The following is a 21,875-nucleotide window of genomic DNA, read 5'->3' as shown; positions in this document are numbered from 1 at the left end:
TCATCTCTCTCACGCGGGGAGAGCCAGACTCTCAACTGTCTCCTCTGAAAATTGGATTTCTATCCCCTGAGATTAGGATCAGGCTTCCCTTGCTCCACTGTGGCTCTATTAGAAAAACATGCCGCCCTCTGAGGCCAGGAGAAGCTTGCAGCAAAAACCTCGTCATCATACTGGTGACCTTTGACCTTCTAGGACTAGCCATAGTACTGATCTCACACCAGGATGGCTTTCCCCTAAGAGTCTGTCTGTCTGTCTGCCTGAAGGGTTGGTCCACATGCAGCTGCAGGTGTCATCCATTTGACATGCACCCCCCCCCGTTTGCCAAGCCTAAGGCGAGTGACAATCACTGCAGAGGAGGACAAAGGAGTATCTGTCTTCACTGAGACGAGCAAGCATGAACACTCCTCTCAATATGTCATTTACATGCCCACACAACAGCTTCTCAAACCACATGTATAACACCGGTATTAACTATCAACTATTGTTAGGCTTTGCCGGTGCAGGATAATGTCAACATGCAATATGACACTGATATCAGCAGCTGATAAAACAGTGTTTAATGTAACGCAGCCAGGATTTCGGAATCTGGAGAAGAAAACCCGGATCCATCTGGAAAAATATGGGTTTCTTGTATAAACAGAAATATTTTTTTTTGTCATTGGTATAAATTTCAGGATTTCACGGCTCATTTGAAACTTAAAAAACACAAACGATCGCTTAAAAACGTCAAATGTACATGTCTGTAGACATACCAAAAAAAAGATATTTGTTTACCGTGCTTAAAGTTTTGTTGGTGTGCTGGTTAAAGTCAAGCTAATGTTAACCATTACACTGTATAGAAACTTAAATCTCCTTTCTGCTAATATTTTTCTTTTTTTTTTGTGGTAAATACAAACACAAAAATACTTTTGTCCATCAATAGTTGCACAAACATTTAGTTACATTTAGTTAGAAAAGCACTTTATTAAACAGACTGCACCCTACTTCCCCAGCACTCAACAGGAAATATTACTGGTCTCTAAGCATTTAGATGCTAAAGGGAGAGGTAAGTAACCATGCTTGGTGGAGACCAAAATAAGAGCAACAATTCACATTTACCCACTTGCACACATTCATCCAGTGCTTCCTTTATGCTAAGGTGCCCTGTCTAACATTCACACGCACACTCTGGTTGATGCACTCAAGGCTCAGTATCTCGCCCAAGGATCCTGCAAAACATAGACTGGAAGTGTCAGGGATTAATCCACCGACCTTTCAACCTGTAGGTGACCCGCTCTACCACCTGAGCCACAACTGCTCCAAAAAAAGAGAATGATTATTAGAAAAACATAAAGAGTTAATGGAAAGAGTTAATTCAATTCAATTTTCAATTCAATTTTATTTATATAGCGCCAAAACCCAACAATCATATGACCCCTTATGAGCAAGCACTTTGGCGACAGTGGGAAGGAAAAACTCCCTTTTAACAGGAAGAAACCTCCGGCAGAACCAGGCTCAGGGAGGGGCGGAAGGGAGGAAGACAGGATAAAAGACATGCTGTGGAAATAAAAGACATGCTGTGGAAGTTAAAAGCTCACTTTGGAGGCAATGGTATTTTGAAGCTTCCAGCACAGCCAAGGGTCTTCCAGGACAAGGCTTCCCTTTCAGTCACACTGGTTAATATATATGAATACATATAAGTTAAAATGATGAAAAGCTAAATCATTGTCAAGTGATGGCTTGTATTTTTTTCCTTAGCTCTATGCATCGCCAAGCTAAAGCCTGCTCAAATCTGATGGGAATCAAGGTGGACTATTAAACACAACCAGAGAACTTCCAGTACCAAAAATCTTGTCGCTTGCCTAATGCTTCTGTGTACTCACACGCAAATATCTCCTGACATTGATTCTTTCCACATCATCTGAGACTTGCCATTCATCATCACTAAACTTGACAGTCCATCCATCCACCCACCAGATTTCAAATAATGAAATATTTAAAGAGATGGACACAAAATAAACATACAGCTGCAATTCATTATACACGGTCTGAGATTTACATGTTTCCATGTTGCAGAAGTACCTCTGCAACCAGCATTTTCCCTGACTACAGACACATGAGATGTTCTGCCTGTAGGGCATTGGTATTCTCCTGGAGGTGTCTGTCATTTGTCATTTAATCCTGTGGTCAGACCCTGTGTTCTCAGAGGAAAAAGAAAAGAAACAAGTATCTGATTGATGAGTCATGAATCTGAGTCAGCAAGATAAAGTCCATATGGCTTTGTGCAGTTTCGGGCATATGGACTGTCTCTCTGCCTTTCTTCTCTCTCTTTCGATGATCAATCATCATCAATCTGCAGAAAACCTTGGCTTCTGTCAGTTCAGTGCCAACTCAACAAATGCAGCAGAATTAAGCAATCTATAACTTTTCTTATCCACATCTGAGGAACTGCAACAACATCAACAATTCTTTGGCAGCACTATAAATACAACGCAATCTCCCTAAACAATAAAGAGAATGGAGTCAAACAGACTAGCCAATTGACACAGAGATCCAACAGAAACATCCAGTGACGGGTAATATATCACAATACAAAATACTGCAATGAAAATACAGAATGAGATCCGGTAGAACTCGCAGGACGGCAGTCTTGATGATATTAAGATCCCAGATGCTAGCACAGGGAAACATCCATGGAAGGAAAGGAATGTTCTGGTGTCACCTTTGATCTGGCTGTGTCGTTAAAGTTTCCGAAATATTTTCTTACAATAAAAGTGGAAATTATTGTTTGACGGGTTAAATCAGTGACCTCAGTCTGGAGGCAAGGCTGCCAAGCTGCACTAGCACTGTGGGGGAAGTATGGGAAATAAGCTTTCTACATATTCTCTATTATCTTATTATCTTTGTTGTGATGCCAAAGCAGTCTTTCCGCTTACTCTTCCACTCCTTATTAATGTCAGTACCAGTGAGGGTCTTTCCCGACCACAAGTGTCAGCTAAATACCTCAAATCTACCATCGAGCGCTCTGTGTCTCATTTAGTCCATGTCTTCTGGCCCTGCAGGGCACTGACTTCACTTATGAAAACATGACTTCCCAGCTGCTTGTTTTCCCCGAGTCTTCTCACGAGGAGGAGAAAACTGAGCTCAGCCAGTCAGCAACAAACGGCACCTCGAGCGAGACCTCAACAGTAGAGATACTTTGTTCCCTCTGGCTTGTGTTTTGGTTTGGCCCTGGTTCCAAGGACTTGCAAAACAATATTTGAACACTGATGTCTTTTTTGCGAAATTCCAAGATAACTTTCATACTGGTCTACAGATGTGTTTCATACTTGGAGCTTCTTATTGTGGTGACGTGTGCACATAGTATACCTGTACCACTGAGTTAGCAGCAATACCAAAATAATAACTTCTTGGTTTGTAGAAAATTACTGAAATTAAGAGCTTTGAATTTCTATAATGTGGACTAATTTGATGCATAAAAAATGAGAAAAAAAAAAGAAATCGGATCAAGCATTTAATTCTAACTGCAATGCTAGCAATATCCAAAAGGCAGATACTCACAGATATAATAATACTCTCTGCCAGGGCGAAACTCAAAGCCTAAGGAGAAGGGCGTAAAGAGCTGGAATTTCTCTGAGAACTTGAGCGGTCCGTTTGGCGACAGAGGCCTGTTGCACTCCCAACGCTTGAAGCCCTTGGAGTTGTGGTCGCATGAGCTGTAGCCGTCGTAGTTCACCATGTAGAGGACGTAGCGCTCTGCTCGATCATCAGCAACTGGGCCGATGTAGTGCGGACAGTAGATGTCAAGGTAGTCATTGATGCAGACGTCGATGTGGTAGTCACCCCGGTAGAATCTGGAAGGAACAGAAGAAACATAACCGCCATGAGTGTTAAAAGACAGACATAGCTGCAGGGTCTGAAAAGCGAAGCCAGTACGGAAGGGCTTTGAAACCTGCATTCTTGTTAATGGGCACCTTGGGGCAATACAGCTGGTGGGTGGTGGTGGGGGGAAATAAGGCTTCCTGTCCTATAGAAATCCATGGGAAAAAGACCCTCAGCCTCAACCTCTCAACACTTTCCTGATGAGTTAATGGGCTCAGTCACTCATTTTGGGTCATGAATAAAGTCCATTCTGTACATTTTGGTCATTCTAAGAGCGAGAAAGAAGGACTGTCCACGATATGCACACTGGCTATCGACTTGTGGTTGAAAAGTCATTACTCAGTAAGTATGCGGTTTCACAATCAGATCCAACACTCCCTTGACATGTTTCAAAACACCAAGATGACTATAGTGAAAACATCTCGTTTCTTCATAATAGGATGTTACTAATCAGTTGGTGACATTACTGTAACTGCTGTCTGTGGTTTAATGTGGGAGCCTTTATTCAGGCAGGTAAAGCGTCAGTTTTATTTTTTCACCTGCAACAATATTTATAAACCCCACTGGGATTTTTACCAGGCCCAAACCTTCAAGGTTAAGTCCCTGATTCCATAATAAAGAAAAAAAGCCAACTGTGCAAATGTTATCTGAGGAATATTTTAGTGTCAAATCCTGAACCACATTTGGCATACATGACTGAAAAAAAAGCAAGACTTTTTGGAATATTTGTCTTTATAATCAAGAGTGAGGGCAGGTTTTATGTTGCAGCAATAATGCCACCATACTTGGTTTATTATTGGCTGTAATGATTGTTCTGCACATTTACATGAAGAGATGATTCCCCTGGCAACATCATACAAAGTGTGACTACTGGTCTTGACCTTTCAAATCATGTATTTGCCTAATGAAGATACACTGAGCATGCATGCTCTCTGCAGCTGCCTGGTTTGTGCTGTTCTTCACATTTAACATTCAGATCCCCTGAAGCAGTGCTTTGCTAAAGGGTACACCAGGAGCAGCTGTTTAAGTGTGCAGGAAGTTATTTATTGATTTGTTTGGGGAGTCTCTACCCATCATGTTCACCGATGATGCGTTTCCCTAAAGAGTTGTGAATACAGCAATACCTGATGACAAGTGGTGAAAAGTTGGGCAACTCAACAAGGCCACAGCTGAAGAAAAAGTGCTCAGGCTGGACCGTCAAAAAGATGCACGCAGGCTCTGGTTTTGTTTACATGATCTCATCATGTCAGCCTTAATCATCCCCAGCATCTTGTGAGATTCAACTGAGTTCGTCCGCAAGGCACCCGCCTGAGCAGAAAGCTCTCCTGACACATGCTAGTCACTCCTAAGCCATATATCAATGTTAGTACTCAGCAGCAATGACTTATGCTGGAGCTGAAATTAAAGTCCCCTAGCATTACAGGACTAATCCCCCTGGTTAGCATGTGCCTTTTGCAGCGCTAAGAGGATCCCTGCGTAGAATACGATTTTCATTAGCTCCAATATGACAGCATGATGTAGGAGCCCCTTGTGGAATCTGTGAGTCTGAGAAAACGAGGCCTGTTCTCAAGCCTCGCCTTGAAACAGCCCCTTGTGTTTACTGTACACCGAGTGGACACAAGAAGTGGGGAAAAAGTATAATAGCGACATATGCCAGGTATTCATTCCTGAGGAGAGCTATTGGAAACATATATTCCCATAGGCGCCGTATAAGGTTGCATTTCTGAGGCTTTTAGCGGAGACAGATTAGGCTTGGACAGCCGACTGGATGTGTCTCTATAGCTGCTAATGGCCCGCGGTTCAGTATCACTGACATACTGCGGATGTCTTCAATACTCCACCTCTGTTCATTGACACAGCGAGGACCGTCAGGGGAGATGGGGCCAGAGACCGTGCTGGAGCATGCGGCAGGCTGATGATCCGATATGGGTGAACTCGCCAGAGCACCGTAGGGGGTTTTCTATCCTGACTTTTCACAGGCCCTCACTGGCCACAGATCACATATTATGCCTGTCTCTGCTCCTCACCGAGGGAATGGGAAAACCAATCAGCTGATCTGCGGCCAGGTGAGACAGACAAGGAGGGTTTTAGATGCAGCTGTTGCTACTGACACGTACATGAGCAGCATAAAGGGACGTGTGTGCTCGCCGTGGCCTGCCGGGGGTATCAGGTTGTCGTTACAGATTGTAAATGTGCTGCAGGATTAGTGGCCAGCCCACTGGGCTTGCAAGGGCCACAAATGAGTGGATGTGTGTGTATGCATGATAGCGGGGTGTGTGGGTGTCTTGTGGCACCGTTGGCCATATTCTAATCTTTTTCTCTCTCTAATTATAGTCTGGTCAAATGTGAAACCAAAGCCTTGTTTTCTCTCCCAGTTTTTTCCCCCCTCGAGCACCAGCTGAGCGCTTTGGCAGTCTCAGCATGGCCTCCCCGCGCCTTAGTTTCAGACTCGCTTGCTGATATTATGACTACCAGGGGTCAGCCGGCTCCACAGTATCATGTCCTCAGCCAGAAGCACAGTGGGATAGACTGCTTTGTCCTGTGTCTTTACAAAGCTGTAAACTATAGCTGTGCCCCTGTAAGTGTCAGAGGCTGTCAATCAAACACGACCCCAGAGTAACAGCTAAGATTAGTCAGGATTAAAAAGAGTTTCTAACTAATTCCTTTGTGAAAGAAAAGAGGAGAAAGTTTGTGAAAGTGACAGTGACCCTACTCGGGCTTGAGTATTTGTTTCCAGATACATCCGGATCATGTCTGAAGAGGGGCCAGAGTTTACTTCAAGCATCAGCAAGCGTGGTAAAATTAGTCTCCAGTGACTGATTTGCTTTCACTTCACTTCTTCAGTGCTTAAGTGCAGGGGAATCAAAACAACAAGTTCACTCGGGATGTTAGATTCCACACTTTTTTAAAGCTTTTTAAACAGCATTTAGAATAAACTGGAGCTACTTTATCCAAGTGAAACTGTTCTTGGATATAAACTGTAAGACTTTATGCAAGAATAAGTTTCTCTTGAAATTTGAAAGTTTAAACACTGCATACATCATCTCCTCTTTATTGGAGTGGAAGCACAACTATTACTTCTGATGGCTGCATCCAGCAGGATAAGGTGCCACGTAACAAAGCTCATATCATCTCAAACCAGTTTGCTGAACACAACAATGAGTTCACTGTCCTCAAATGGCCTCCACAGTCACCAAATCCCCAATAGAGCACCTGTGGGATGTGGTGGAACAGGAGATTCTCATTATGGATGTGCAGCTGACAAATCTGCAGCCACCGTGTGACGCTGTCATGTGAGTTAGGAGCAGAACCTCTGAGGAATCTTTCCAGCACCTTGTTGAAGCTTTGCCATGAAAACTTAAGGCAAAAAGGGGTCCAAGACAGTACTAGCAAGGTGTAACTAATGAAGTGTCCCATGGGTGTATGTAGTCCAGAAAATGTCTTGATTTCTCTTCAATAATCAATCAAGAAATGTTCTTTTTCACTTCAATAATCCAGTTGAACATAAATCTGGCACACGGTGATAAATTTTTACATTTAGATGTTGTAAGAAGCTGCTCACACGGCTTTCTTGCTAAACTTTTTCCTGCAAGAAATTCAGTTGAAATTTCTGCAACAAACCACAGTGTTACAGTGACACAACACTTGGGCTGTAAATCACAGTCCGACAGCACTGTGTGACATTATGTGAGCCAAACAATGTGACAATAAGAAAATGTGCTTCAGTCATCAGGGCAGCTACAACGACAGAGAAGAGCCACCCTCGAGACAATGCTGCACTTTAAATGCTGGGTGTAAAACTATGCTGGAGTTCACATGCCGCTCGCTGGAACGGCTGTCTGAATTCTGCCCAAAGCTTCCAGCCATAAAAGATCAATACAGGCTATTTATTATAGGGTGCTTCTCAAATGATCTGGAAAGTTTGCAATAAATAAACTAGAAAGATATTGCATGGAATAGGGATTAGGGAGGGTGGGGTGTCAAAACATTCCTCAGACACCTGGGTCGGGGAGAGGATTTGTTGCGGCACCTTTATCTCTCTCAGTTTTGGCTTTTATTCACAGCCCATGATCGATCAACAGCTGTTGGTGAAACCATTCACGATTTAATCTTGACATATTTCTTTTTGGCAAAAAATGTACTCTAAGCAGAGAGAGGGTGCCCTCTGAAACAGCGTGCACCCCTGCCTGCCTGTAAATGTAGTTTGAATGACCGGTTTCTTACTCGTGTCTTGGATGCGCTTCTCTCTGCTGCTCGTTTACGGTCAGACTGTGAAACACAGGATTGGATTCTAGCTCCGAGCAGAGCCAAACATGTGCTGCGAAAAGCGGGCTGCATATGGACTGTAGGTGTTTACTGCGAAAGACGATAAAATGCGGGGTGAGAGAAGCGAGAGCGCCAGCAGATGAGCCAGATGTTTGCCAGATGGAGGCTGTACGGACGTTTTTGAGTGGCACAAGTGAAATATTGATAAGACGCAGAGCCATAAATGCACCGGCAGACCCGCGATGTAGTGGAATAAATGAAATTACAGCCCTTGCTGCCTTCGGGTTTCTTCTTTTAACCAAAGTCTGTCTCCTGCTGATCTCTGCTCTGATCTCTACTTCATCTAACTTAAGACTAGAAGGACCCCCATTCTGGGCTGGACTGAAGCGTGTGAAAGAAACTTTTCTTTTTCTTTTACCCAGCTAAAAAGCCTCAACTGCTTTCTCAGTCACCAGCAATAGGGTTTCTTCATTTTCATCAAAAAAGATTTATTCATCCGTTTTTCTAAATGGCTTTGTTGTTATAGGCTATTTAGTGAGTCATTAAGCCTTCACAGGGCTGATCGAGGCAATTTCAACAGTTATGTTTTTCCTTTTGCTGTTGCTCTGAGCAGCGGGAGGTGTCGAAGGCTGAACAAGGCTTCGGGGTTTGATAGCAGGAGGCAGAAAGAACGATTAGACCTTAGCAGAAAAAAAAAAATTCTGGTTCAACAGTTCAGTATTAGTTATAAATGTGTCATAATGAGCCATTAACAAAACAAAAGCACCTTAGTCCATTTGTCTTAGGGATTAATGATCCCCGATTGGCTGAATTACTCATGCCCAGTTAGAGGGGTTTAATCAATGAATCAGTAACCGGAGCTCTTAACAAAGCACACATCTATGGATAATCCCTCTTTTCAGTCAGCTCTCCCACTTTGTTTGCTTTCTCTATCCCCATCTGGTGTGTTTGTGTCACTCCGTGGCCTGGCACAGGTAGGGAATGGTCGAGCCAGATTAGAGAGAAACCACAACACAGAGAGAGAGCGAGAGGTGGAGGAAGGGTGTGAAAACAGGAAAGAAAACAAGAAAAGGTGCCTTTGCACTATTCAGATTTTTTCATATCTATTGCATTAAAGGTTTGATTTCTTTCTCTGTGACAAACAACGGTGCTCACCAATCTCTAGAAGAACGTTGTTTGCTTTTGCTTTTCTCCCATATTACAAAGCTTTTTTTTTTTTGTTCCAGGAAGCATTGAAGGAAAGTCTTGAGAAACAGCAGGACCGTAAATAAAGCATTACTGTTTTATTTCCCAACATGAGGGTTTTAAATGACGTTTCAGGCCCTCTCTTTGCTGCCAGGAATTATGTTCTGGCAGAGAGTGAGACCTGTATGTATTTACTTTTTATTTTATTGCCACGAATAAAAGGAAAGAAAAAAAAACCCCGTCTGCACTCAGGAAGCACCGATTGTGAAAATCTGGGTTGGTATTTGTGTTTAAAATAATTTAACCTATGACTGATGCACTTACTGATGTTTTATTTTTGTTTTTATTCTTTTTTATTCTTCTGTTTGTGCAGTGAAATAAAGAAATCTTCGGTTAAAAGTTTTTCAGTTTTTCATCACTCTGACTTCATCCTGGCTAAATGTCCACAATTATCAGCCACTTACATCAGAAAACATCATCCTATGTCTCAAAAGGCCAATATAAGTCAACTAATGGGCTGATATATCAGTGCATCCCTAGTCTGCACACGTCTCCTTTACCTTCCTCAGAACATATCTCTTTGACATAGTTTAATTCTTTTGGGTCTGAAAAGATGTTTTCTTTAAAACTGAAAAAATGACAGTAAAAACTTTGTAAAAGTAAACCTACAAGAACTAAAACCACCCATCAAAAAGTTCACAACCTCGTGAAGGTTTCTTAATGTAGCCACAACCTTGACTGCACAGAAGTTACAGCACTGCCCTGTAGGAAATTCAGAGATAACAAAACAAACTGGAAAGTTCTTGGAGAAACAAAACGGGAAACAGGAGTGAGGACGAGGGAGTAGAGGGGGCAAAGACAGGGAGTGGAGGAAGTGAGGTTAAACAAAAGAAAGGAAGCGGGAGCAAAATGAAAGACGGGAAAATAAACCGAAGTAGTTATCAAAGAAAACAGGGTAAAACAGAAGAGTGGAGGAGGAGAAAATCAAATGGAAGACTGATAAACGGTAAGACCTGATCGGGAAAAAGAAAACAGTAGAAGACGAGTGGAAGGAGGAGAACAGGATAAAGCCGCCCTGTTGTTTTCCTAATGAACACGGTGGGTCACACGAGGGGCAGCCTCCCAGGGTTATTCCACAAAAAGAGAAAAGAAGCAATGCTTTGAGCCCACAGAAACACATGAAGCTCCTGTCACACAAACACTTGAAAGATGCAAATGCAACAACCGCAGAGTGCAGCCCTCACGCTGCTTCTTACTTTTCCACAGAGTCTGTAGTTCCCAGTCGCACCCTCAAGGGGGAGCCCTTAATGGGCCCGATAAGGTCCTGATCATGTAATGTGATGTCACCAGATGGGGTCTGTCCACCCCGTTGCCCTCAGGGTTGGGAGGTCTTGATCGCCCTCCCTCCACCTGTCCAATCATTCACAGCTTTCCGCCTCTGGAAAGTTAAAGCCACCATTACTTAGGTGGCTAATTATATACACACACATCTGTCCATAGACTCACAAACACACTCACATAGGCACAGACTGCATTTAAACACATAATGTGTCTGCCAGAGGGCTCAGGCCGGCTGGGTGCTGACAGCAGAGAGATGGGAAAAATGGAGCCTGTAAAGTATAGACAGTTCCCCGTTTTCTGCTTCTCTTTTTTCTGCTGGGAACAAAACCAGTGGAGGTGAATAATTGGCCTCTGATTGAAAACACATTGCTGCTTGTGGGAAGGCACCTCAGATAGTTCAGAAAGGGAGAACAGAGGCTGGATGAGATGGGAGCAGCGAGAGCGGACAGTTCGTCGTTGGTTCCTGGCGGTCTTGACTGTGTCAACTGCTAACTCGTCCTTCAACGCAGCTGCAGGAGCTCCGACAGACAGACAAGGATCTACGTAAAGCTTCACGTACTCTAACCAAACTTACCACAAAGCTCCTGTCTCTGAGCACTTCATGTACCAGCGCAAACTTTGAGAACAAACTAATTACTAAAGGTGATGCTGAACTCTCAAAATAGTGTTTCCAAGATGTTTTGCAATGTTAAGTTTGCTAAACACGCACACTTTAAATAAAGCCTTATTTTTCACATCTTTAATTTCTTGGAAAGAACTTTATGTTCAATCTAACATTCCTTGGAAAATGGAAAAGCTGGAACCAAGCATGAGACAGGCTACATTTCACATAATGCGACTAATGCAGCATTTTTCCATTAGAGGCCTTGTTTTCCTGGTAAATGCCCACTTATTACAAACTCAACACTCAACAGCCTGAAATTTGCGTTACCCCGATGACCTCAGTGTGATATAATCAGGGTTATTTTCTCTGACTTTACAAAATTCCTCCAGAAGAACAGAACAGCAACATGAAGCGGGGCCTGAAACGCGCCTTTAATTTAAAGTTGTCTCTTTGCAACAATTTAAAAAGGCTCAAACGCGTCAAAGAGAACTCACTGTAGTCACTGTAGCCAACAATGCAATGTCCTCTTTATTAGATTTAGGGAGAAAAAAAATTAAACTTCTGATGTTAAACATAAGACCTAATATTGTGTTTGCTTACTTGACCTAATGAAGCGGGAACCCCAGTGGCCCCTCAGCCCTCCTGCTTCCAGCATCCCTGCCTACATCTCAAGTGCAAATTACCAGAATGTCTCTTAATATCCAAGTAATAATTTATACTAAGATAATTACTCACTATATATATGCTGAATGCAATTCTAGCTTGTGGGCAGATTTCTAATGTGTGCAGCTAATTTGCTGCTCAATATAGAAGTTTAAAAACATAACTTTTTGAGTACTTTTACAGTCTGAGTCCTATATGGGTCTCCTGAAATGAAATATAAAACTCTGATGTTCGTGTGGAGCGATCAGCTGATCGCGAATTATTCCACTTTTAAAACAAGTTGTTGCTGGTCAGACTGCTGCCGAGCGACTCTGAGTGACCCGACCCTTTCAGATGAGTATTTCTGACTGTGCACAAACTGAGTGAGACAAGCGATTCTCCTCCTGTCTTACATGAATGAGGCAGGTTAATTACTGACAGCGCTATTCTGGTGTCAAGGAGGTCAAAGCAGCAATGGAAGCATGGGGTGAGTGTGAGTCAGCACACAGACGCACACACAGCAGGGCTCCATCATTCAGTCAGTGTAAAACCCCAAGGGGCCGACAGAGCGACTCATAAACCCCCTCTGTGCTAAAGATGCTTGTTCAGGTTTCCATGACCGCAGTTTACAGCAACACAGCGCTCCAGCCATGGAATCGCCGCTTTTAACAAACATACCTGAGAGTGTGTGCAAGCAGGCAAACAAGCACTAAACATGAGCGCAGACACACAAGTACTTCTAATGTCACATGACTCCAGGAGGCCCACAGCAGGTTTGGTTAAAATAACCCGGCTAGCATATGTCCCATCAGCACCTGCCCAAGTGGATGGAGGAACAATCTGCGAGGCGCTGCAGATATGGGCACGCGTGTGCACGTGATTCTGGTGGCGAGCACACGGAGTGAGTGTGTGCGCTCGTGCAGGGTTCAGTGGCTGAACATCCCGGGACGCCTCCCGTCAGACGAGACGCTCAGCGTGCTCGGCTGATATCGATCTGACACCTTAGACTCTGAGCTGAGGTCAGGGGTTAGTGACAGCCCATTATTCAGCTTGAGAACCAGTATTTGGTCAGTGTCTGAGCCCAGGTGACGGCCTGACCTCGCTGTCGTCCATCTTAGAAGCTGCTGAGGGATGGAAGGTGAAGTTTAAAAAGTCTCTTAAAAACGTCAATTCCCCATGAAATGCTTCATGCTTCATTTATTCTGTTTTTTGCTGCTATAGACAGGAGTCCTGCTCTCTCCCCGCCATCTTTGTGTTCTGCAGGCATTTCATTGTCTTCCACTTAATGGGCTGACTTTACTGAATCAATAAAGTTCATTTCTTTCTTTTTTGTCCTGCTTTAAATGATCAACAAATATCCACATTAAACCAGCCCTATTATTTATTTAAACTTTTGATTATATTGGTAATTTGTAATATGTGTTATGAAGTTAACAAAATGAAATTACATAGGAATTAGATTCAATTAAACAAAAAGCTTTTTAAAGTTAGAACTGAATAAAATAAAGCCAAAGTAGTTATTTTAAAGAGGCCACATTATGTTAGAATAGCATGTAGAGATGTTTGATGCCACTGCTGTGTCATTAAGTATTTTTATAATCCTTAAGAAAAAAAATCCCTCTTTGTGGTGCAGTAATGTTTTTTCATGTTTTTTATTTTCTTGCCTCACCAACAGCTACCCTCAGGCCAACAACCAGCAACTGCTGACATACACTCTGAGCTCTGTATGCATAGCTGCGTAACAGGTTTGGCACTATTACACAACTATGCTTTAATTTAATACTTTGCAAGTTTAATATGTTCAACAAGGAGCCAGACTGCTAAATGAACATTAGGAGGAGACACATCAGCCAAAACGTTTACTCAATTCAGCCTTAGCTGGCTCTTTAGCATTCCTACATATCGTTCTACTCTGAGGTCCACATCATAACCACAAAACATAAAAAATACAACAAAATTTCAGAAAATGCAACATTATACTTTACAAAAAGACTCATTTTCTTTTTAAAATGAAATAATTCACATCTATGGCCACCAGTTAAAGTCATTTCCCGTCTCTATAACACTCTTGGAAGAAAAGGCTGAAATCATGATTGTTGTATTTTCTGAAAAACCTTCGTGTTTTATTTTTCTTATTCCATTCTGGACCTTAAGGTTAGTGCAGAAAAAGTGCCAAACACAAATGGAAAACAAACTGCGTGGTCCATTCGTGCACTCGTTCACGAACGTCATGCCTCGTGCGGCTAGATTTTCAAAAACTTAAAGTAGAATTGGAGCATCAGTCAGCACATGAAGCCAGGAGAAAAAACCTTCCTTGCTCCATCTTTCCAGCAGAATGAGGCAAATATTTCTGTCTTTAACATATTTGTCTTAATAATTTCATGTAGCACAAATGTATGGTGAGTCCAAGCACCAGACGTAGTATGCAAAAATACTTAGTATGTATTTATTTAGGCTTGTTAGTTGGATATCAATGCTAATATCCCTGTTTCTACTCTCTTTAATATAAGTAGGACATTAAAAAAGAAAGTTTAGCCATAAAAAGTAACAAAGGAGTAAAGCAGCGATACAAACAAGCAAAACTAGTGCACGTGCACACACAAACCAGACAGAAAGCCAGATGCGAGCTAGCCTAAGCAGCAGTGATTTCTACAGGAAGGCCCCACCTGAAGCATGTTTAACTAACATGGCCCTGATCCCCACTGCGAGGCCAAGACTCTGACCTCCGACCTCGCTCCCCAGGGGCGATCCTAACCCCCTTGTGCAGCCCTATCACTTTACTGCACCCCAGGGAGCCATGGCCCTGCCCCTCCAGGCCGCTCTGGGCCCAAAACACTCTGAACCCACAACCAGGACTGGTTGGTGGTGGTGTCGGAGGGGAGGGACAACGGTGACGAGAGGAGCCCACAACGTCTGGACTCAATCACCCGCCCATGACAAGCCTGCAATGCATTCACACACATGCACACACACCCCACTACGACTGCATGCAAACACACACACCAACACCAGCACTTATCCACCAGTGAGGTCTCACACACATCAAAGTGCGGTGGAGCTGACTTGGCTGAGTAATAGGCGTTCTGTGGGGAGATGGTGAAATGCTAAAAACTCAGGCTTGGAAAAATTGTTGTGTTCAAGGTTCTGGAGGTGGAGGGGTGGAGATGGAGGGTTGTATGTGAGGCCTAAAGACAAGAGAGCGAGAGAGGATAAAATGGAAGCGGCAGAGTGAAGGATTAACTAGTGAAAGAAGAAGCCAAAATAATGTGAGAAAAACCAAAAGGACGCAAAGGAGGGGACTGGGAACGAGCACATCCCTGATTTAAAACTCCCACAGGTCTTTTATACAAACTAGGAGGTCTGTGTGTGAATGTGTGTCTTTCTGAGTTTGTTTGGCCCAATTTAACATTCACAGTCTCAATGGATTTTACAGGCTCGAAACACCACTGGTTCCCATTCCTCAAAATCCTTGTTGTCCATTCATGCTGAGAAGCTTTTCTTTGGAAAGGCACTGCTCACAGTTTTCTCTGTTCATTTGCCTCTATAATTTTTTGTGATTATCATGATTACTGTGACTCTCATGTCATGGTGGTCCCTCAAGATTTTTCTGGTGAAATCAGCTAAAAAACCTGGGAACAGTTTATTTCATGGCTCCTGTATTCCCCTTATGATTTCCAGGAATCTTTCCCAATTAATTTCACAAAAATTAGCCAGCAGTTTTTCCCCCCGCATAGAGGTTGTTTTTTTCTTTTGGCAGAAGTCTGGAAACATCCTGCTGCTGCTGATGAAAATTACTAGGAGACTTCAAAAGTCCCATGCAATTTGATACTAATTACAAGGCAAATTGAGAATGTGTTACTACAGTTATTAAGGTGCCACTCATTGTGTTGAAGATTTTAAGAAAAAAGTAGGGAGTAATTGTTGTTCAGAGTTTCCTGGAAATACAGAAGAAAATAACTGAGTCACATCATTTCACCAGTCATCCATCTATCCATCCATCCATGATGTAGTCTTGTGATTGCTATTGCAAAACTGAAAACTGAAGAAACGTGGGAAAAGATTATCCCACTAAAACTGTTAAACATATTTGAAATCTAAAAACACAGGTACGAATGAAATTTACAAAGCATCACCCTAATATTAATCCAGAAAATGGTGAATATATATATTTTATTGAAACTAACTGAAATGATGCATACTGGGATGTCTGTAAATAATGTAATTAGTTGATCTGAAGTCCTCCAAAATGATCCGCAAACTTCATTTACATTGATTTTAGCTTTGAAAAATAAAAGCAGAAATTCTAAACTAGTTAAATCAGATTTAAATTAAATCTAATTAATGAAGTTTTTCTATATCTTCTTTTATAATGTAAGGTTCCAATTGGTGCAGAGCGATTACTAAAGTTCTAAAGACTCATAAAGTTTGATGTGTTCATTGTAAGGACGTCGGTGGGCTCACTCCACTTTACACCCAACAGCAGGTCGAGAAAAAACAGCACATGTAATATCATGTAAAGGCTAAACATAGAAGGATCCCCTGAGTGCTCTGCATGCCAACGCCAAACTGTACCACCTGGTCCGCTCAATCTGCCCCTGAAAGGCCCCCTCCGCCTCATCCCCATGACACAGAATGTCTGTCAGAGTCTCGTCCATCAGCTCTCAAACCGGAGACTATCTCAGATCTGCGCATACCGCCTTAAGAGAGCCTCGGCTCGGATTCACACGCGCCGCCTTTAGAAGTCCTGGGTTCAGTTTCGCACGCTCCTCCTTAAGAGTCTGTATTTCATATTCACACCCACCGCAGCATTCCAGTGTCAGCGCCGGTGGAGGCCATGTTCCTCTTTCACATATTCGGCGCAGTGAGAGTCGTACACTCGGTGAGGTAATGGCCCATCTTTTAGGACCTCCAGTGGGCAAATTTCAATGCATATAAAGCGGTTTCCTGCTGCTAAGGAGCATAAATGAAGGTGAGAGGTGCTCCAGAATTTCACGTGAATACATACCTGCTGATGCTGATGCACACAGAGGCAGCAGGAGACAAAAGTTTAGGAAGCCGGATTTGTGACTAACAAGAATAACGTCAAGAAGAATTAAGGCCTTGATTTTTTTCCAAGTGTTTGTGGCCACAAAAGTGATGAACATTTAAGTTTTAAATAAATCAAAAAGCAGCGGCATGGGGAGTTTTGTGACAGAAAGTACAATCTAGTAATATATACTCAAGCAGCTCTGGATTATTGGGAAATGGTTCCTGGGAAGCCCAGTACTATTGAGAATAGTTGTACTACAAATATGGCATCAGTATCTCAAATTCTGGAAAAATGCAAGCAAAATGTTAACTAAAAACCACTGAAGGTAAGAGAAATGAAGTCTTTTTGTTAACTCAGTGTTGTTAATGTGGAAACGGTCCAAAGTAAAGCCAACAGTTATATATTGTACTGTTGAAAGTGGTAAATTCTCCCTGGATACAAAATTTAAGAGAAAAACGTGAAATCCGCCCACACATACGTGACTTTTGCAGACCCGGCTCATATTATTCTGAGCAGCAGAAATCTGGCTCAGGACGAAGCCGACCTGTCCAATACGGTGGACTGGCCAAAAAAAATATCACCAGCTGCTATCCAACAGCTGACCAGCATTAAACAAAGCCAAGCCCCCTCACATACACAGACACGCCCTTTCAAAGGTTTCAATAAACTCACATCCTCATCACATCCCAAGAAACATGTGGTCCACAAACACGTCCTCATCAAATGTTTCGCAACACCTGACATCCAGTCTTTCTCCGGCCTGCTCTCTGAACTTTACAACTGACCCCGGATCAGCGATCGGTGATGGCGGTGACAATGAGCGCCACCTCGGCTGAATCCGGGCCAGTGGTGAAATGGCTAGATAGGAACCACATGTCAGCAGCTGCACGTCAGATTGAGGAAGGATTTACTGCGGCTATGTGATGATGGAGAGAGGGCCGTAAAGGAGAGATAGAGCCGCCGTTGATAGATCACCTCACCGCGGGCCGGCTTCCATCTGAGAACACAAGCAGATGACTTTTTAACCTCCACACCTCGCCAAAGGGAAGGAGACGTAAGACAGATGTGTGTCTCCGTTTTTTTTGTCAGAAATGTCCTTTTTCTTTTCATTCATGGTGCCTTTCTCTCCACGTACAGTATGCGCCTGGGTTAAATTAGGCATTTGGCGGCAACTAAATCCTCCCATCCAGCCGTCATTATCGCTGTATTTTAGGGAGCAGACTGCAGTGATTAGCCCTAGCCCCTGAACCGTGGGCCACCTCATTTAACACACCACTTGATGTAATTGTTATTGGAGAGAAGATACTAGCCTGCTGTTCAGACTCTCTTCTCTGTCTCACTCTGACAGTTGCTCGCGACACCGTCACTGCCTACGCTCGTTTGTGAGTCGGAAAATAAGAAGAAGAAAAAGAAGAGAAATATCAAGATTTGGCTCAGGCTGAACTGAAATGTGTGATTGGAGACCAAACATGGAGAGGAAGAGATAATTTGTTGAGTCAAGAAAACTAAACAAAAACAAGGATAAGGAAACAATGGTTCAAGTGAGCTTTTTGAGTTGCAGGATGATTCCTTTATCATCGTGATGGTTCTTTTATGTCTGGGCTAAATGTAAATGTTGGCTGAACAGCATCTCAATAAAGCTTCTATAGCCTTGTTTAATAATTGATAGAGACTTGGTGCTGTGCTTGTAGACATACTGTAGTCTGAGAAACACTTGTCTGAGTAGGTTTGATTCTTGTCAGCTTAGCTAGGTTCCCCAGCCAAGTGCTACTAATAGCAAAGCATCAGTGACCAGTTAGGGCAACACAGAACAAACACCTCTCAGGCAGGGGACACATTTGGACCTGTTCTCGTCTAACTTATAGCTAAGTTATGATACTGGTAAATGGTCTGTGAGCTAAATGTGAACTAAAAATCACAATCTTAGCTTGAAATGGGTAATTTGCGGACGAGATGTGGCTTAAAATGCCACAGCACACCTGATGTTTAGCTTCTATGAGGCAAAGTTGTGACTGAGCTGAGGCAGTCAGGCTCACTCTCAGTCAGGGCCAAATGTGACCTATAAAAAACTGCTGATCTGGGCCAAATATCCATTGCTAAACGGGTGCACTCGAATATACGTATTCACATGAAGACTGAGTCATTATCAGGTCAGCACTCATGCAAGGAATTCAAAGACAATGATCCGAGGGTGTAAATACTGATACGGAAGACAGATGCTCCCAGGAATGAAAGAGACCGAGGATAGCTGCTGCTAACTGTCTTCTTTAATCTTCTGTGTTCAAACATTTTGCCATTACAAATGATGCTTGGTTGCACTTCAAAAAATCTCCCGCTAACTCCTGCATTTCCAGCACAGCTCAGTTTGCTGCCCCTAGTGGTCAATAAAGTTTTCTTTTAATGAAAATTGCTGTTTCACAGTTTCAGATAACTCTAAACATTTTTTGACATTTTGAATGTAAATTTTCTATACTTTTGCCCGCTTTCTCCAACTGCTTGCTCAAAGAATTGTTGGCTTTACCTGAAATTTAACAAGCCTTGCGATGACTGGTACTGTGAACTGGCACGTAATAAATAAAACGAAACGGTACTGAATATAGCTTACTGTACATTAATATATTTTGATATTGCACTATTGATTTAATTATAGCTGAACAATCATCAATTCTGTGCTTCGTGGCATAGGAGAGCAGCAGTTTCACAGACAAGGAGACAATGGGAGATGTATAAGCGGAAAAAATGAGGAGAGGAAAAATGAAGAAAGAAAATTGAAAATGAAAGATTTAAAAGAGGAAAAGAGCTCAAACACATTCAATGGGAGTCTTGGGGTGGAGGGTTGGATAAATATACTCCTCTTCACTGAATGATAGGCATTCTCATCTCTCATATACCCCCTGGGGAGACGGAGAGAGCAGAGCAGGGCTAGACTTGCCATCTTAACCCTTCCTCTGTGCTCATTTTACGCTAGCATCCCTTTCTTCATCTTTCCGCCTGCTCTTCTTTCACTCCCTCTCAGGGCTGCCATCTCTGATCATTTTAATACAGCCCCGAACCTTCTGCCTCTTCCTCCCTCTCCCTGCCCTTTCACTGCCATTAGCAACCCGCTCTCTCCTGTCCTAAATGGCATGTGACCGCCATTATCGCCTTGTGGAAAGAGCGCCGTCATCATGTGTGCCATCATTTTCATCCATAACCATTAGGAACATTGTAAAAAGATACGACCACTCACACGTTGTCTTCAAATAATGGACTGTAGGCACACGATTGGACTGCAGCTGCTCGCCAGTACCAGCAGACACTGTCATTACTTTTTACGACTTTGAGTACTTCAGCCCTTAATGTACATCCTTCCTGTCCTTCAGGGTTTGAAGCCAGAGGAGTAGGGACGATTAGCGGTGGGAGAAACCATCCGGTTGTCAAAACAGCCACAGGTTTGATCTCTCCACCAATTACCAGAGCTCGGAGAAGAGTTTTACAGCTTAATCAATGCTGCTGTTATTTGACCAGGGAGGGGCAGAAACTCAATAAACTGGTATCCTGTTTCATTAAAATCACATCATGATCTAGTACTGCTGCTGACCTGTGGTAATGCATGATTCACTTATAGAGCGTATATAATTTCAAAAGAAACACTTTAAAGTGGAGCCTGATCAATACAGGATTTTTAAGACTGATACCAATACTGATATTTGATGATTTAAAAATCTGATATATTGATCAATATTTATGTTAGATTCCCCTAACATTTGTTTTGTATAGTTATTTGTTAGTTTTTAAATGATATAATAACACGATGCATTTTAAAAATGTTATGCTTGTTATGCTCTGCCAACGATGCTCGGATAAGCTGGTTGTTGTGTTTGTAGCCCTCCAAACACATGTATGTGCTATACAACACCAACATAGCTAATATGTCAGATAAATTCAACAACTGCTCCATGTCAGCATGTTTGTCTTTATGAAACTCTGAAGAAGTTCCAGTTATAAAAAGCAGGGTGTCTAATTTCAGATACTTTCATCAAGCAGTAGACTGTATTTTGTACATAATTCCTTACACAGTGTGTAACCTAATCCTAAGCATGAAACTGTACAGCTACTGGAAAATTCTAGCGCATACAATATTTTAACAAGTAGAAATACCAATATATCATGCCACAATGGCTAATTAACATCAACATCTGATGGTAAAATCTGCTTCTGTTAGCTACTTAACTAGTAGGGGTGCAACGATACACAAAATTCGGCATCAACACGTTAACAAGCTAACTGTGCTCAGCTTTGACCAACTGAAAACAATCGCTAAATTGTAGCCAATTTCATCTCTGTCAGCTTTAGAAAAAATTAGGGCTGCTCAATTAATCGAATTTTAATCACGATTACGATCTGGGCTTTCAACGATCATTAAAAATGACTGAGCCGATTATTGGCCCCTCCCTCGTTTATCCGCGACACCTTAAAGGCCGGTCCGTAAAAATATTGTCGGGCATAAACCAGTCGTGGCGCAAAAAAGGTTGGAGACCGCTGATTAAGAGGACCCGAGGGAAGCTCGGAAAGCTAAGCAGGAGTTATTTGGAGAGGAGAGTGACTGCTGTTGGTTGAAAAGAGAGGTAAAAAAAAACTTCAGTGGTGTTGCACACTATGTTATATTATTTTTTAAAGTCATTGTTAACCCTTTAAAGCCGGTCAGAGCAGCACGCTCCGTTTTGTGTAACTATTTTTAAATCCCTGTAGAACCGGAACCGTGTAAGCTAGCGCAATAATTTGTTTTGCATATGGGCGATCATGGCTCAAGAGTTGGGAGTTCGTCTTGTAATCGGAAGGTTGCCGGTTCGAGCCCCGGCTTGGACAGTCTCGGTCGTTGTGTCCTTGGGCAAGACACTTCACCCGTTGCCTACTGGTGGTGGTCAGAGGGCCAGTGTCCGGCAGCCTCGCCTCTGTCAGTGCGCC

At 42.7% G+C, this 21,875-nt stretch overlaps 1 protein-coding gene across 2 annotated transcripts in view; it reads right to left on the bottom strand.

Moving 5' to 3' along the window:
- Positions 1-21,875, bottom strand: part of LOC308386141 (ephrin-A5b-like) — an 84,563-nt gene that overhangs the window by 9,913 nt on the left and 52,775 nt on the right. For both annotated transcript variants that reach the window (XM_080865461.1, XM_080865460.1), the window contains exon 2: positions 3,541-3,833. In XM_080865461.1, coding sequence (XP_080721587.1) covers positions 3,541-3,833 — 293 coding nt within the window. The remainder of the gene's footprint in view (positions 1-3,540; positions 3,834-21,875) is intronic.

Source organism: Rhamphochromis sp. 'chilingali', assembly GCF_963969265.1.
Source record: "Rhamphochromis sp. 'chilingali' genome assembly, chromosome: 2".
NCBI classification, from domain to species: Eukaryota; Metazoa; Chordata; class Actinopteri; order Cichliformes; family Cichlidae; genus Rhamphochromis; species Rhamphochromis sp. 'chilingali'.
The sequence above is the reverse complement of the archived record's forward strand: the minus strand, read 5'-3'. Positions and strand labels throughout refer to the sequence as shown.